The 15,345-nt window shown below is 42.2% G+C and overlaps 1 protein-coding gene across 2 annotated transcripts in view; it reads left to right on the top strand.

Annotated features, from left to right (window-relative positions):
• Positions 1-15,345, top strand: part of SLC24A2 (solute carrier family 24 member 2) — a 252,276-nt gene that overhangs the window by 218,747 nt on the left and 18,184 nt on the right. For both annotated transcript variants that reach the window (XM_007469664.1, XM_007469665.1), the window contains one exon: positions 5,996-6,127. In XM_007469664.1, the coding sequence (XP_007469726.1) occupies positions 5,996-6,127 (132 nt within the window). The remainder of the gene's footprint in view (positions 1-5,995; positions 6,128-15,345) is intronic.

Consider the following 15,345-nt stretch of genomic DNA (forward strand, 5'->3'; position numbering starts at 1 on the left):
ACTGAGTGGTCCTTTTGAGGGGGTTAAAGAAGAATCAAACCCCACAGAGTTGAGAGCTAGGCAGGTGCAAGCGATCCTCTGAGCTTTGCTCCTTGTGAACTGGAGATGAGATGTTATTACCAATCAATAAAACTGAACTCAAGGATGGCCTATTTTCAGATGCCTCCTGGGTGTTCATTTTAATTCTCTGACAGCAGAGATTGCATTAAAGTGGGCTCACCTTCATGCAGGAATCTTGCACAGTGCCCTTCACAGACAAGAATAAGAAATTGAGTTACCTCCAAGAAATATTTTTCTGGCTGGAGAGGCAACTTCTGGACTAATAAATCCAACTCAAGCCCCTCCAATGAAAACCTGACACTTATTCTGGGGCGAACCATCCAGATGAGGCACAAGTGGAAATAGTATAAGATGCACGTGCAGGGCTTCCCTGGTGGCGCAGTGGTTGAGAGTCCGTCTGCCGATGCAGGGGACGCGGGTTCATGCCCCGGCCTGGGAAGATCCCACATGCCGCGGAGCAGCTGGGCCCGTGAGCCATGGCCGCTGAGCCTGCGCATCCGGAGCCTGTGCTCCTCAACGGGAGAGGCCACAACAGAGAGAGGCCCGCGTACTGCAAAGACAAAAAAAAAAAGATGCACGTGCAAAGAAGCTGAACCAATTCTCATAATGCTAGGCCACAAATGGACAGGCTGCTGCCACTCCTCCCATTCACTAGATAAAGGAAAATAAAAATGAGTTGATTGCTCCAGAGACCTCCCAATAGGTGCTAAGTGCCCCCTGGAACTGTTCTATCTGTAGGTGTTCTGATAGCCAAACCTCCAGATTCCAACCTTCAGTATTGATAATGAATCCAAGAAGGTAGTTGTCCACTTGTCATGTGTTGTCACGTACAGTAACATCTTACCTCTCTCTCTCTCTCTCTCTCTCTCTCACCCTCTCATAACGTTATCCCCAGAATTCTGTTGGACCACTGCAGAGTTTTATTTTTAAGTCTGCCCCACCTTCACAAAGATTCGAGGCTGCTTGCAAAAATATATCTGATGTAAAAGGATAAAATGACTAGTTTGAGAAAATTCAGCAAAGGATGGAAAGGAAGGGAAGAGAGTTAGACTAAAGTCAGGTGAGTGCAGATTCCAGTGCTGTGATTGCTGGACAGGGTTACAAATTTGGCTCTGAACTCCCCAGTGCCCCAAAATAAAGAGTAGTATTTCCCTGATGCACGGATTTCTCAGTTTCTCAGAGGAAGCCTGACCTTTCCCAGTGCTGAGATGTGAGAGATTTTTCTCCCTTGATTCCTCATAAAGAGGACACTGGATCAGCCAGGATAAGGTTCTACTGTCAGCAACCAAAACCCCAAAATAACAACAGCTTAAGTAAGATAGAATTTTATGTCTCTCCCAAGTCTTCATAGGCAGCCCGGAGCTAGAATGGCTCTTGATGGGTGTCAGAGGTCAGATCCTTTTATACTATTTCTCCACCTCATGGTCTAAGATGGCTGTTCAAGCTCTGGCCAAAATGTCCCCATTCCTGGCAGCCAGAAGCAGGAAGGAGTGAGGAAGGATACACTTCCACCCTTTAAAGATACATCCCAGAAGTTGCAGAGAATACTTCCCATTCCATCTCATTGGCCAGAACTTCATCCCATGACCACACCTTGTTACAAGGAAGGCTAGAAATAGTCTTTATTTCGGACCCAGGTAAAAGTAGGCCTTCTATCACTAAAGCACAAGGGCAGTATATTAGGTTGCTAGGGCTGCTATAACAAAATACCACAGGCTGGGTGGCTTAAACCACCGAAATTTATTTCCTCACAGTTCTGGAGGCTGGACATCCAAGATCAAGGTGTCTACAGGTTGTTTTCCTCTGAGGCCCCTCTCCTTGCAGATGGCTGCCTTCTTGCTGTGTCCTCCCACGGCCTTTCCTCTGTGCATGCACATCCCTGATGTCTCTCCACGAATCCTAATATCCTATTCTTATGAGGACACCAGTCGTATTGGGTTAAGACCTGCCCTAATGGCCTCATTTTAACTTAATCACCTCTTTAAGGGCCCTATCTCCAGTCACAGCTAAGGTCCTGGGGGTTGGGTCTTCAAAATATGAGTTTGGGGAGACACAATTCAATCCATAACAGGCAGAATAGATACTAGAGAACAAGCAGAAGCTGTTGCCAGCATCCCCGTAACTAGATAAAGAATAAATTCTTTGGAGCCATTTGTTCTGTCTCCCCTTTGAAATCCAAGTCTCCTTCAAATCAAGAGTCCCAGAACTTAGTGCAATGCTTTCTACCTAAAAAGCACTCAGTGAATACTTGCAGGTGGTCATGGTCAGCACCCAAGGAATCCCAGCTCGAGCAGAGAAGTGCAGCCAGGGTTCCTGATTCTCCACCACCTGCTCTTCCCACCAGGCTGCACTGACTCCTTCAAGATCAGACAACCAGAATGTGGATACTTAGAGTCGTATGTCTTAGGCTCAGATTTTCCATGTCAGAGATTACAAGGCCCTAAAGCAGTCATTGGTGCCCTGGTTTTACAAAATTCTAGGGATTCTATGGAGACCCCAGTAGATCTCAAACTACCTTAAGCTATCACGAGACATTTGAATTTTTTCAGGATCGTTTTGCCTTGTTTTTTTTTTTTTTTCTATAGACATGCTGCAGAAGCTTTAGGAGGTAAGGATGGATTGTTGCAAGGTCAAAGCCAGGATGCCGCACCTCCAGGAAAAGCTGGAAAGTCAGTGCCCGGCCTCTCCCGGGGCTGAGACAAATGAGCATGCCAGCAGCCCCAGCTTGGGCAAAGGCAAAATCGAGCCCCCAGACTTGGAACAGAATTTTTTTTCCTCTAACTAGCTTGCAAGCTGTTGCCCACTGAACCAGAGTGAGATTGCACTTGGCAAAAAGACAAAGAGAATTTCCCCTAAAATATGCTGACAGCCTTGCTCCCCAGGCACCTCTAGAATCCTCCGAAGGGTTCTGGGCTCCTGTACTTCTCTATAGCAAGATTTGTCCCCAAGAGGCCATGAAGTCCCCACGGAGAGCGCTGTTTGTACAGCCTGAGACCCAATCTCTTCTCCTCGTCCATTTCTGCCCTAGCAACAGCAACCTCAAATGCAGCTTTTGGAAGCCGTACAATATAGCTAATTGTTTGCGTTGGACCAGTAGTATGTTTAGAGCTTATGCATCTAAACAGACAATTATTTTCTGCTATATTCTAGGGCACTGCCTGCCTGGTGACTTTGGCAGATTGAGAAAGGAGCTAATCCGTAGGTTATAAGCGGAAGGGTTATTGATGAAATGTCACCATCTGTTGGTGTCATTAAAATGATATGAGTCATAAAGAGTTGCTTTTTTCTCTGAAAAAAGGTTAGCTTAGAGTTTAGAGAGAAGTTGCTCGATTGCAGATGGCAGTAGGGGACCTGACTGGGGGGAGTGTCAACACTGGAAGGGGGAGGAGCCTTGATGAACTCATGAGATCAGCTTGATGGGTCTTCAAGGAAATGCTGGCATCCTCTATCTGAATAAAACCACCTACCTTGCATGAGACAGGGTATTTATTATGCATACTGCAAATTCTCAACTCTCCCATGGTCCTCCCTATTCCTCCTGCCCATTTTTTGATTGGGTTATTTGTTTTTTTAATATTGAGCTGCGTGAGCTGTTTATATATTTTGGAGATTAATCCTTTGTCCGTTGATTCATTTGCAAATATTTTCTCCCATTCTAGGGTTGTCTTTTCGTATTGTTTATAGTTTCCTTTGCTGTGCAAAAGATTGTAAGTTTCATTAGGTCCCATTTGTTTATTTTTGTTTTTATTTCCATTACTCTAGGAGGTGGATCAAAAAGGATCTTGCTGTGATTTATGTCAAAGAGTGTTCTTCCTATGTTTTCCTCTAAGAGTTTTATAGTGTCTGGTCTTACATTTAGGTCTTTAATCCATTCTGAGTTTATTTTTGCATATGGTGTTAGGTAATGTTCTAATTTCATTCTTTGACATGTAGCTGACCAGTTTTCCCAGCACCCCGTATTGAAGAGACTGTCTTTTCTCCATTGTATATCCTTGCCTCCTTTGTCATAGATTAGTTGAACTTTATTGATTTCTGCCCTAATTTTTATTATTTCTTTTCTTCTGCTTACTTTGGATTTAATTTGCTCTTCTTTTTCTAGTTTCCTAAGGTGAAAATGTAGATTACTGATTTTAGATCTTCCTTCTTTTCCAACATATTGCATAGCAAAGAGATGGGGAGCATAAGAAGTATATTTAATGAGGATCCAGACAACCCGAATAAACCGCGCTGACTTCCTAAGTCTGCCTTATTCCCTAATCCTCTTATTTCCCTCACATTTGGTGTTTAAGATTCGTTCACCCACTGCCAAGGACATACATGTAAAGAGAAAGAACCTTTTTCAGCATGGCTTAAGATTAGCTTTATTTAATAATTTTTTTAAAATTTTAACTTCTGGAGAGAAAGTGGGGGTGATTGTGTAAACCACTACAAATCTTTTTGGCAGTACTAGGGTGTAAATTATAAATAATAAACATACACACACATAACATGGGCTTCCCTGGTGGTGCAGTTGTTGAGAGTCCGCCTGCTGATGCAGGGGACATGGGTTCGTGCCCTGGTCCGGGAAGATCCCACATGCCGCGGAGCGGCTGGGCCCGTGAGCCATGGCCGCTGAGCCTGCGCGTCCGGAGCCTGTGCTCCGCAACGGGAGAGGCCACAACAGTGAGAGGCCCGCGTACCGCAAAAAAAAAAACATAACATGCAGCAAGTCGGGCCTCACACCCAGCCCTGCCTCTAGTCTTATCCTTTTCCTCTAAGACAACTTGCCCGAGCCTGGCCCACTTACCACCTCCCTAGGGAGAGAAGTGCTGGGGGGATTCAGTGCTGCTTGAAATAGTACAGGATGCTGGAAGCAAGAGCCACGGGTGGGGGGCAGGGAGGAGGGCAGGAGCTGTATTAAGCCTGTGTGGGTTTTTTATATGGTATCAAAAGGAAGCATCCGTGGAAATGTTCCTATTGATATTTTTAGACCTGACGCTTGGTCCTGCTGCTGCACTTTCATTTTTAAACAAGCAGAGAAGGGAGTGATTGATGCTGTCTGCAGTGCTGTTTCGGAGGCTTGGAGGGCCCATCTGACAGGCTAATGGTCATCCTGCCAGGCCCTGATCCACCTTCTGTCCCTTCTAGCTCTGGGACCTCAGAAGCTGCTGACCTCAGCAGGCAGCAAATAATACGCTGGCCACTTGCTGCCAAGTCAGAAACTCTGAAGTTTACCCCCTGGCTCTGCAGCCCTGTGTGCTCGACACCCACAGGTTTAGCATCCTCCACTTCCATACTCTGTTTCTCTGTGAATGCATATATATGTTTCCATAATAAGCCTTTGGCCAGAAATAAAATGGTTTAGAATTTGACAAGGTGATTAAGCAGGTTAGAAACTCACAACCACACAATAATTCATGAACTTAACTATTCCAGGGTCACTGAAGGGAGTTGAGTATTGTTACTGATTTCTGTGGTTACTTTCATTTGCCCACTCCAAATCAGTGTGCTAAAAAAAATGATTTTTAATTATTTTAATTTAAAAAAATGTATTCCCAAGGATTCTGAATCCTGTGGCTTTCTCCTCGAGAAGAGAGAAGGTTGGCATTGGGGTCTTTTGCTCTGCAGATATGGTTTCTCCTAAGTTCATGGATCAGAGTCCACTCCAGTTGAATGATCAATTCAGGAAAGTGAGAAGCTGGAGAGTGTTCAGGGAAAGGAAAGAAAGTTCTTAAATTCTCATGGCTGAGCAATGTATTGTTTGTTCCTGGGATTCAGACTATGACAGGTGGGGTTCTCTTACAAACCTAAAAATTACATGGATGAAGCAGCTGAGATGACCCAAGAAAACTCCTCATGAGATCCGGAACTTCTCTCCTTGCTTTGTGGCCTGTGGATGTTATTGTCTTTTTTGTTCATTTTCTCTCTCTCTCTCTTTCTACAACAGACCACAGAGACGGGTGAAGACGAGGAGGACCAGCCTCTCAGCCTGGCCTGGCCTTCCGATACCCGCAAGCAAGTCACGTTCCTAGTTGTTTTCCCCATAGTGTTTCCTCTCTGGATTACCTTACCTGATGTTCGCAAACCTGTGAGTAAAGCTTTTTTTTTTTTTTTTAAATGAATTTCTCGTAAAAAGCACAGCATATAGCAGTATGCATAGCCTGCTTCTACTTGTCTTAAAAGGAAAAGGGGGTGACATATACACATGTATATGCATATATATGTGCCTGAAATTTCTCTGGACAAATACACAATAATAGTGATGGTTCTGGCTATTGAATCTACGTAATGAACGACCCCAAAACTTAGTGGTATGAAATGACAACCATTTTATTCTGCTCGTGGATCCTGTGGACCAATAATTCAAAAGGACACATTGGGGATGGCTGGTCTCGGCTCCACAATGTTTGGGGCCTCAGCTGGGAAGACACAAGTGGCTTGGGGCTGGAATCATCTGGAGATTTTCTGGCTTATGTTTCTGGTACCTGGGCAGAGATGATTCAAATTCTGGGCTCAGCTGGGATTGTCTACTGGAGAGCCTAATGTGGCCTCTCTAAGTGACTAGGGTTTTCTCACAGTATGGTGGCATCAGGATAGTCAGATGTCTTACATAAGAGATCAGGACTCCAAGAGTGAGTGTTCTAGCAACACAAGGAGAAGGTACATTGTCTCTGATGGCCTAGTCTCAGCAGTCACAGAGTCACCTCCACTGAACCCTACTACTCAAAGCAGTCATAAGTCTGTTTTGATTAAAGGGGAAGAGATAAGAGGTCTCCCTAGAATATATCAGTGTCCTATAGCATATGACACCCTTGATGGCAGCAGTTTCAGAGAACTTGCGACCATGTTTTAAAACCACTACAGTGATTGTCTCTGCAAAGGGGAACTGAAGGTCTGAGGCAGAAGGGTGACTCACATTTTGTTGAATATTTGTGTACACGAATTATTCATTCGATTCAAAAAATAATTTCCAGAAATGCATTCGTCTGGTGTAAATGCCTGTATGTCTGATCTGCTCCCACAGATAATATGGTATTATTATCATTACCATAATGAATATTATTATCTGCCGCTATTATGTACTGGATGCTGTGAACACAATACCATCTTATAATCAGCAAAGTACAATCTGAATGTAGATCAAAGCAAAAGAACATCCTTTCCCAGTAGTGTCAAACTGGGTTCTGGGCCACTGTCCCAAAGGGTGAAAGAACTAACGAGAGATAAGGAGAAACAGCTCTACTTTTTATTATGGCCCTACACACACGTACTCATTCAACAAAAGTGTGTACCTATTATGTATCATGCTCTATCCTTGGTATACTCCCTAAACTCTATTGTAAATCTCAGAAAACATTTAGTATGGGCATATACATATATATATATATATATGCCTGCACTATATATATCTAATTATATATATATATATATATATATATACACATATAATTGGCATAAGTAGAAAGAAACTTAGGCAAAAAGAGTTAACTAGCTCAAGCCTGGTCACTTCCTAGGGCATAGAGCTGAGATTCAGACCCAGGCCCGTGTGACCACACAGCTTGGGCTCTTCCTCATATTGCTTTTTTTTTTTGCGGTACACGGGCCTCTCACTGCTGTGGCCCCTCCCGTTGCGGAGCACAGGCTCCAGATGCGCAGGCTCAGCAGCCATGGCTCACGGGCGCAGCCGCTCTGCGGCATGTGGGATCTTCCCAGACCGGGGCACGAACCCGTGTCCCCTGCATCGGCAGGCGGACTCTCAACCACTGCGCCACCAGGGAAGCCCCTCTTCCTCATATTTCTTGACGCCAGAAGGTAGAAATCTGAAAACATTATTTCTAAAACCATTTGGAATAGAATACTGTGGTAACATCCAGCATAATGTAGCATTCCTCTTCAAGAGCCCTGTGAGGATCACACCTTCCTCCCTTGAAAAAGACTGGAGAAAAATCCTGTCTCGTTACCCTGACCTAGAAATAATCCAACCTGATAGAGAGCCTTGTCTTGTCAAGTACAGGCCAGGAATGACCCCTCATTTAAGGACTCCTGACATTAGACGATTCCTAGGAAAGGGTGACTGTAGCAGGTGTGGCTCACTTAAGGTGCTATCTAGGTTTCTTTGTTCAAGATGCTGTTACAGGGCATCTGCTGTATGCAAAGGCCTGGCTTCCTGGAAACCTGCAGCCAAATAGCTGGAATGCATTCAGTTTCTTCTTGGCTCCCATCACATTGACATTTCTGAGATGTGTGTGCTCACATGCACTCACTCACTCACTCTCTCTGTCTCTCTCTCTTTCTGTCGCCATTGCTCTGCTGTTTAGTCCGATGCTTTTGCTTAGCTCAGGGAGGAAAATGAGGGAGACAGACAGGGTTTTCTAAATCCCCACAGCAGGCCTAGAGTGATATGGCCCAGAGTAGAGGGACCTGGTTCACTGATAAGACTGATGTTATCAAGTAGATAACTAACAAGGACCTGCTGTATAGCACAGGGAACTATACTCAATATCTTGTAATAACCAACCTATAAGGGAAGAGAATCTGAAGAATACATATAATATATATTGGGTTGGCCAAAAAGTTCATTCGGTTAGTGAATACACTGTTCAATAAAATTCTTGGTGAAAATGAAAAATGTGTCTTTTATTTTCACTTAAAGCTGAATGAACTTTTTGACTAACCCAATATATAACTGAATTGCTGTACTGTACACCTGAAACTAAAACAATATTATAAATCAACTATACCTCAATTTTAAAATTTTAATAATAATTTTAAAAATAAATTTTTAGGGCTTCCCTGGTGGCGCAGTGGTTGAGAGTCCGCCTGCCGATGCAGGGGACACGGGTTCGTGCCCTGGTCCGGGAAGATCCCACATGCCGCGAAGCGGCTAGGCCCGTGAGCCATGGCCACTGAGCCTGCACGTCCGGAGCCTGTGCTGTGCAACGGGAGAGGCCACAGCAGTGAGAGGCCTGCCTACTGCAAAAAAAATAAATAAATAAAAAATAAATAAATTTTTAACAAATGAGTGATTGATGTCAGCATAAAACTGCTGAAGCCATCAGGAAGATGTGCAGGAATGGGAGGAAGCTGCCTATGACTCAAGGCCCTAGAATCTCAGGGTTGCATGGGACTCTTAGAGCAAAGGCTGGCAAAGTGTTCGTCCCCTCCGTGATCTGATCTGATAGGTCAAGGAAACTGTTAGGGAAGATCAGAGTTCTCAACCTGTAACTCCTAGACAGCAAACAGGATTCCACCATGGATGTAGTTACCTGGATCGAAACAGAGGCTGATACTCTTATCCTGAGGGGTTCAAAGCAAGCAAATACAGCTGAACATGATGTCCCCACTGTAGTACTGCTGACTGGTCATTCGCTGAGCAGCATCCCGTGGGAGCCAGCCCCTGCAGCGTGTGCTGGGGTAGCCAATGGGGCTTTTGCTCACTGCACCCCAAAGGGCCATCCCTGGATGGACTGGATTTTTTTCTGTTTCTTTCTGAGTATACCATGTGCTGTTCCAAGCAGAAATGAGACTCCTAGGTAGAGCACTGGGTGTTTCTAGATTTCCTCAGCAAATATTTATTGAGCACCTATTATATGCCAGGCATCAGGCTTATGCCCTAAAAGAGATATAAAGACACATCAGTCACAATTCCCACTTTTAAGATGCTCTAAACTCAGTAGAGGAAACAAAGCATGACCACATAGAACTACAGGGCAAGATTGCACAGCTGTACTAGTGAGAGCAGCTAGACTCGAACCCAAGTCTCCTGACTCTGGAGCGTTCTCATGCTACCATTTACTACAGTGGCTTTTCCCACACGATTCATGAGCTGTGCAGTCATGGGAAAGTCACTTCTCAACTCTGGACCCCATATTTCCTCCTCCGTGAAATACAGGAGTGGAGGAAGCTCTCTGGATTCCCTGCCAGCAGTGACATTCTGTGATTCAGGAAAGCATAAAGAGATAACTATCAGTACAATATTGCTAATTTAAGGTGACCATATATCCCCGTTTGCCTGAGATAGTCCCAGTTTACTCTCAAAGCATGCTGGTTTGAGTTATATGGTCATTCTTTGCATACGTGAAATGCCCAACGAAAGCATGCTGATTGATACAAAGGCCAGTAAGTGGCTTCTTACTCATGCTCAGCTCAGGAGAGTTTCATTAGGTTTGATCTTGTGTCAGTTAGCTCTTGCTGTGTAACACACCACCCCAAAACTTAGTGGCTTAAAACAACATTTTTTTAGCTCATAATTCTATGAGTTGGTGATTTAGGTAGGGCTCAGCCTGACAGTTCTGCTACTTACTTATACGGCTGAGGGCTGGCTGGTGTAGGCGTACGTCAGCTGGAACACCTTGTCTCTGTTCCACTGGTCTTGTATCCTTAAGCAGGCTAGCCTGGGCTTATTCACATGATGGAGTAGTGAATGTAGTGAAAATGAAAGAATAGTGAAAATGAAAGCCGCAAAGCCACAAAGATCTAGTTCAGAATCTGCACAATGTCATTTCCACCACATTCTATTAGTCAGTGCAAGGCATAAGGCCAGCCCAGATTCAGAGGCTTGGGAAATAGACCTCATCTCTTCATGGGAGGAATTGCAAAGTGATGCGGTCATTTTTGCAGTCTGCCATGGTCCTCATGTCCTGCCACAAGGGCCTCTTGAAACATTATCTAGGGAGAGGAGAGACAGAAGAGAAAACTATCAATTAATAGACACTTGCTACTCCTCAGAGCCTGGCAGATCTGCCTCCTAAGTAGTTGTTGAATTACCCATGGAGATGAGCATCCCAAACCTTGACAATAATTACAATGAAAACACGATTTGTTTTTAACATCTTTATTGGGGTATAATGGCTTTACAATGGCGCGTTAGTTTCTGCTTTATAACAAAGTGAATCAGTTATACATATACATATGTTCCCATATCTCTTCCCTCTTGCATCTCCCTCCTTCCCATCCTCCCTATCCCACCCCTCCAGGTGGTCACAAAGCACCGAGCTGATATCCCTGTGCTATGCGGCTGCTTCGCACTAGCTATCTGCCTTACGTTTGTTAGTGTATATATGCCCATGCCTCTCTCTCGCTTTGTCACAGCTCACCCTTCCCCCTCCCCATATCCTCAAGTCCATTCTCCAGTAGGTCTGTGTCTTTATTCCTGTCTTACCCCTAGGTTCTTCATGACATTTTCTTTTTCTTAAATTCCATATATATGCGTTAGCATACGGTATTTGTCTTTCTCTTTCTGACTTACTTCACTCTGTATGACAGACTCGAGGTCTATCCACCTCATTACAAATAGCTCAATCTCGTTTCATTTTATGGCTGAGTAATATTCCATTGTATATATGTGCCACATCTTCTTTATCCATTCGTCCGATGTTAGGCACTTAGGTTGTTTCCATCTCCGGGCTATTGTAAATAGAGCTGCAATGAACATTTTGGTACATGACTCTTTTTGAATTTTGGTTTTCTCAGGGTACATGCCCAGTAGTGGGATTGCTGGGTCATATGGTAGTTATATTTGTAGTTTTTTAAGGAACCTCCATACTGTTCTCCATAGTGGCTGAACCAATTCACATTCCCACCAGCAGTGCAAGAGTGTTCCCTTTTCTCCACACCCTCTCCAGCATTTATTGTTTCTAGATTTTTTGATGATGGCCATTCTGACTGGTGTGAGATGATATCTCATTGTAGTTTTGATTTGCATTTCTCTAATGATTAATGATGTTGAGCATTCTTTCATGTGTTTGTTGGCAGTCTGTATATCTTCTTTGGAGAAATGTCTATTTAGGTCTTCTGCCCATTTTTGGATTGGGTTGTTTATTTTTTTGTTATTGAGCTGCATGAGCTGCCTGTAAATTTTAGAGATTAATCCTTTGTCAGTTGATTCATTTGCAAATATTTTCTCCCATTCTGAGGGCTGTCTTTTGGTCTTGTTTATGGTTTCCTTTGCTGTGCAAAAGCTTTGAAGTTTCATTAGGTCCCATTTGTTTATTTTTGTTTTTATCTCCATTACTCTAGGAGATGGGTCAAGAAGGATCTTGCTGTGATTTATGTCATAGAGTGTTCTGCCTATGTTTTCCTCTAAGAGTTTGATAGTTTCTGGCCTTACATTTAGGTCTTTAATCCATTTTGAGCTTATTTTTGTGTATGGTGTTAGGGAGTGATCTAATCTCATACTTTTACATGTACCTGTCCAGTTTTCCCAGCACCACTTATTGAAGAGGCTGTCCTTTCTCCACTGTATATTCCTGCCACCTTTATCAAAGATAAGGTGACCATATGTGCATGGGTTTATCTCTGGGCTTTCTATCCTATTCCATTGATCTATCTTTCTGTTTTTGTGCCAGTACCATACTGTCTTGATTACTGTAGCTTTGTAGTATAGTCTGAAGTCAGGCAGCCTGATTCCTCCAGCTCCATTTTTTGTTCTCAAGATTGCTTTGGCTATTCGGGGTCTTTTGTGTTTCCATACAAATTGTGAAATTTTTTGTTCTAGTTCTGTGAAAAATGCCAGTGGTAGTTTGATAGGGATTGCATTGAATCTATAGATTGCTTTGGGAAGTAGAGTCATTTTCACAATGTTGATTCTTCCAATCCAAGAACATGGTATATCTCTCCATCTGTTTGTATCATCTTTAATTTCTTTCATCAGTGTCTTATAATTTTCTGCATACAGGTCTTTTGTCTCCTTAGGTAGGTTTATTCCTAGATATTTTATTCTTTTTGTTGCACTGGTAAATGGGAGTGTTTTTTTGGTTTCACTTTCAGATTTTTCATCATTAGTGTATAGGAATGCCAGAGATTTCTGTGCATTAATTTTGTATCCTGCTACTTTACCAGATTCATTGATTAACTCTAGTAGTTTTCTGGTAGCATCTTTAGGATTCTCTATGTATAGTATCATGTCATCTGCAAACAGTGACAGCTGTACTTCTTCTTTTCCCATTTGGATTCCTTTTATCTCCTTTTCTTCTCTGTTTGCTGTGGCTAAAACTTCCAAAACTATATTGAATAAGAGTGGTGAGAGTGGGCAACCTTGACTTGTTCCTGATCTTAGTGGAAGTGCTTTCAGTTTTTCACCATTGAGGATGATGTTGGCTGTGGGTTTGTCATATATGGCCTTTATTATGTTGAGGAAAGTTCCCTCTACGCCTACTTCCTGGAGAGTTTTTATCATAAATGGGTGTTGAATTTTGTCAAAAGCTTTCTCTGCATCTATTGAGATGAGCATATGGTTTTTCTCCTTCAATTTCTTAATATGGTGTATCACGTTGATTGATTTGCACATATTGAGGAATCCCTGCATTCCTGGAATAAACCCCACTTGATCATGGTGTATGATCCTTTTAATGTGCTGTTGGATTCTGTTTGCTAGTATTTTGTTGAGGATTTTTGCATCTATCTTCATCAGTGATATTGGTCCGTAGTTTTCTTTCTTTGTGACATCCTTTTCTGGTTTTGGTATCAAGGTGATGGTGGCCTCGTAGAATGAGTTTGGGAGTGTTCCTCCCTCTGCTATATTTTGGAAGAGTTTGAGAAGGATACGTGTTAGCTCTTCTCTAAAAGTTTGATAGAATTCGCCTGTGAAGCCATCTGGTCCTGGGCTCTTGTTTGTTGGAAGATTTTTCATCACAGTTTCAATTTCAGTGCTTGTGATTGTTCTGTTCATATTTTCTATTTCTTCCTGATTCAGTCTTTCCAGGTTGTGCATTTCTAAGAATTTGTCCATTTCTTCCAGGTTGTCCATTTTATTGGCCTAGAGTTGCTTGTAGTAATCTCTCATGATCCTTTGTATTTCTGCAGTGTCAGCTGTTACTTCTCCTTTTTCATTTCTAATTCTATTGATTTGAGTCTTCTCTCTTTTTTTCTTGATGAGTCTGGCTAATGGTTTATCTATTTTGTTTATCTTCTCAAAGAACCAGCTTTTAGTTTTATTGATCTTTGCTATTGTTTCCTTCATTTCTTTTTCATTTATTTCTGATCTGATTTATATGATTTCTTTCCTTCTGCTAACTTTGGGGTTTTTTTCTTCTTCTTTCTGTAATTGCTTTAGGTGCAAGTTTAGGTTGTTTATTCGAGATGTTTCCTGTTTCTTAAGGTGGGCTTGTATTGCTATAAACTTCGCTCTTAGAACTGCTTTTGCAGCATCCCGTAGGTTTTGGGTCGTCGTGTCTCTATTGTCATTTGTTTCTAGGTATTTTTTTATTTCCTCTTTGATTTCTTCAGTGATCACTTCGTTATTAAGTAGTGTATTGTTTAGCCTCCATGTGTTTGTATTTTTTACAGATCTTTTCCTATAATTGATATCTAGTCTCATGGCATTGTGGTCGGAAAAGATACTTGATACAATTTCAATTTTCTTAAATTTACCAAGGCTTGATTTGTGACCCAAGATATGATCTATCCTGGAGAATGTTCCATGAGCACTTGAGAAAAATGTGTATTCTGTTGTTTTTGGATGGAATGTCCTATAAATATAAATTAAGTCCATCTTGTTTAATGTATCATTTAAAGCTTGTGTTTCCTTATTTATTTTCATTTTGGATGATCTGTCCATTGGTGAAAGTGGGGTGTTGAAGTCCCCTACTATGAATGTGTTACTGTCGATTTCCCCTTTTATGGCTGCTAGTTTTTGCCTTATGTATTGAGGTGCTCCTATGTTGGGTGCATAAATATTTACAATTGTTATATCTTCTTCTTGGATCGATCCCTTAATCATTATGTAGTGTCCTTCTTTGTCTCTTCTGATAGTCCTTATTTTAAAGTCTATTTTGTCTGATATGAGAATTGCTACTCCAGCTTTCTTTTGGTTTCCATTTGCATGGAATATCTTTTTCCATCCCCTTACTTTCAGTCTGTATGTGTCTCTAGGTCTGAAGTGGGTCTCTTGTAGACAGCATATATATGGGTCTTGTTTTTGTATCCATTCAGCCAATCTGTGTCTTTTGGTGGGAGCATTTAGTCCATTTACATTTAAGGTAATTATCGATATGTATGTTCCTATTCCCATTTTCTAAATTGTTTTGGGTTCGTTATTATAGGACTTTTCCTTCTCTTGTGTTTTTGTCTAGAGAAGTTCCTTTAGCATTTGTTGTAAAGCTGGTTTGGTGGTGCTGAACTCTCTCAGCTTTTGCTTGTCTGTAAAGGTTATTCTGCTATTGATCCCATCTAGAGTATTTTTAATTTCATTTATTGTGTTGTTCATCATTGTTTGTTTCATCTTTAGTTCTTCTAAGGTCCTTGTAAATGTTTCTTGCATTTTGTCTATTCTATTTCTAAGATTTTGGATCATCTTTACTATCATTA

The sequence above is a fragment of the Lipotes vexillifer genome, unplaced genomic scaffold (genome assembly GCF_000442215.2).
Source record: "Lipotes vexillifer unplaced genomic scaffold, Lipotes_vexillifer_v1.1 scaffold1116, whole genome shotgun sequence".
NCBI lineage: Eukaryota > Metazoa > Chordata > Mammalia > Artiodactyla > Lipotidae > Lipotes > Lipotes vexillifer.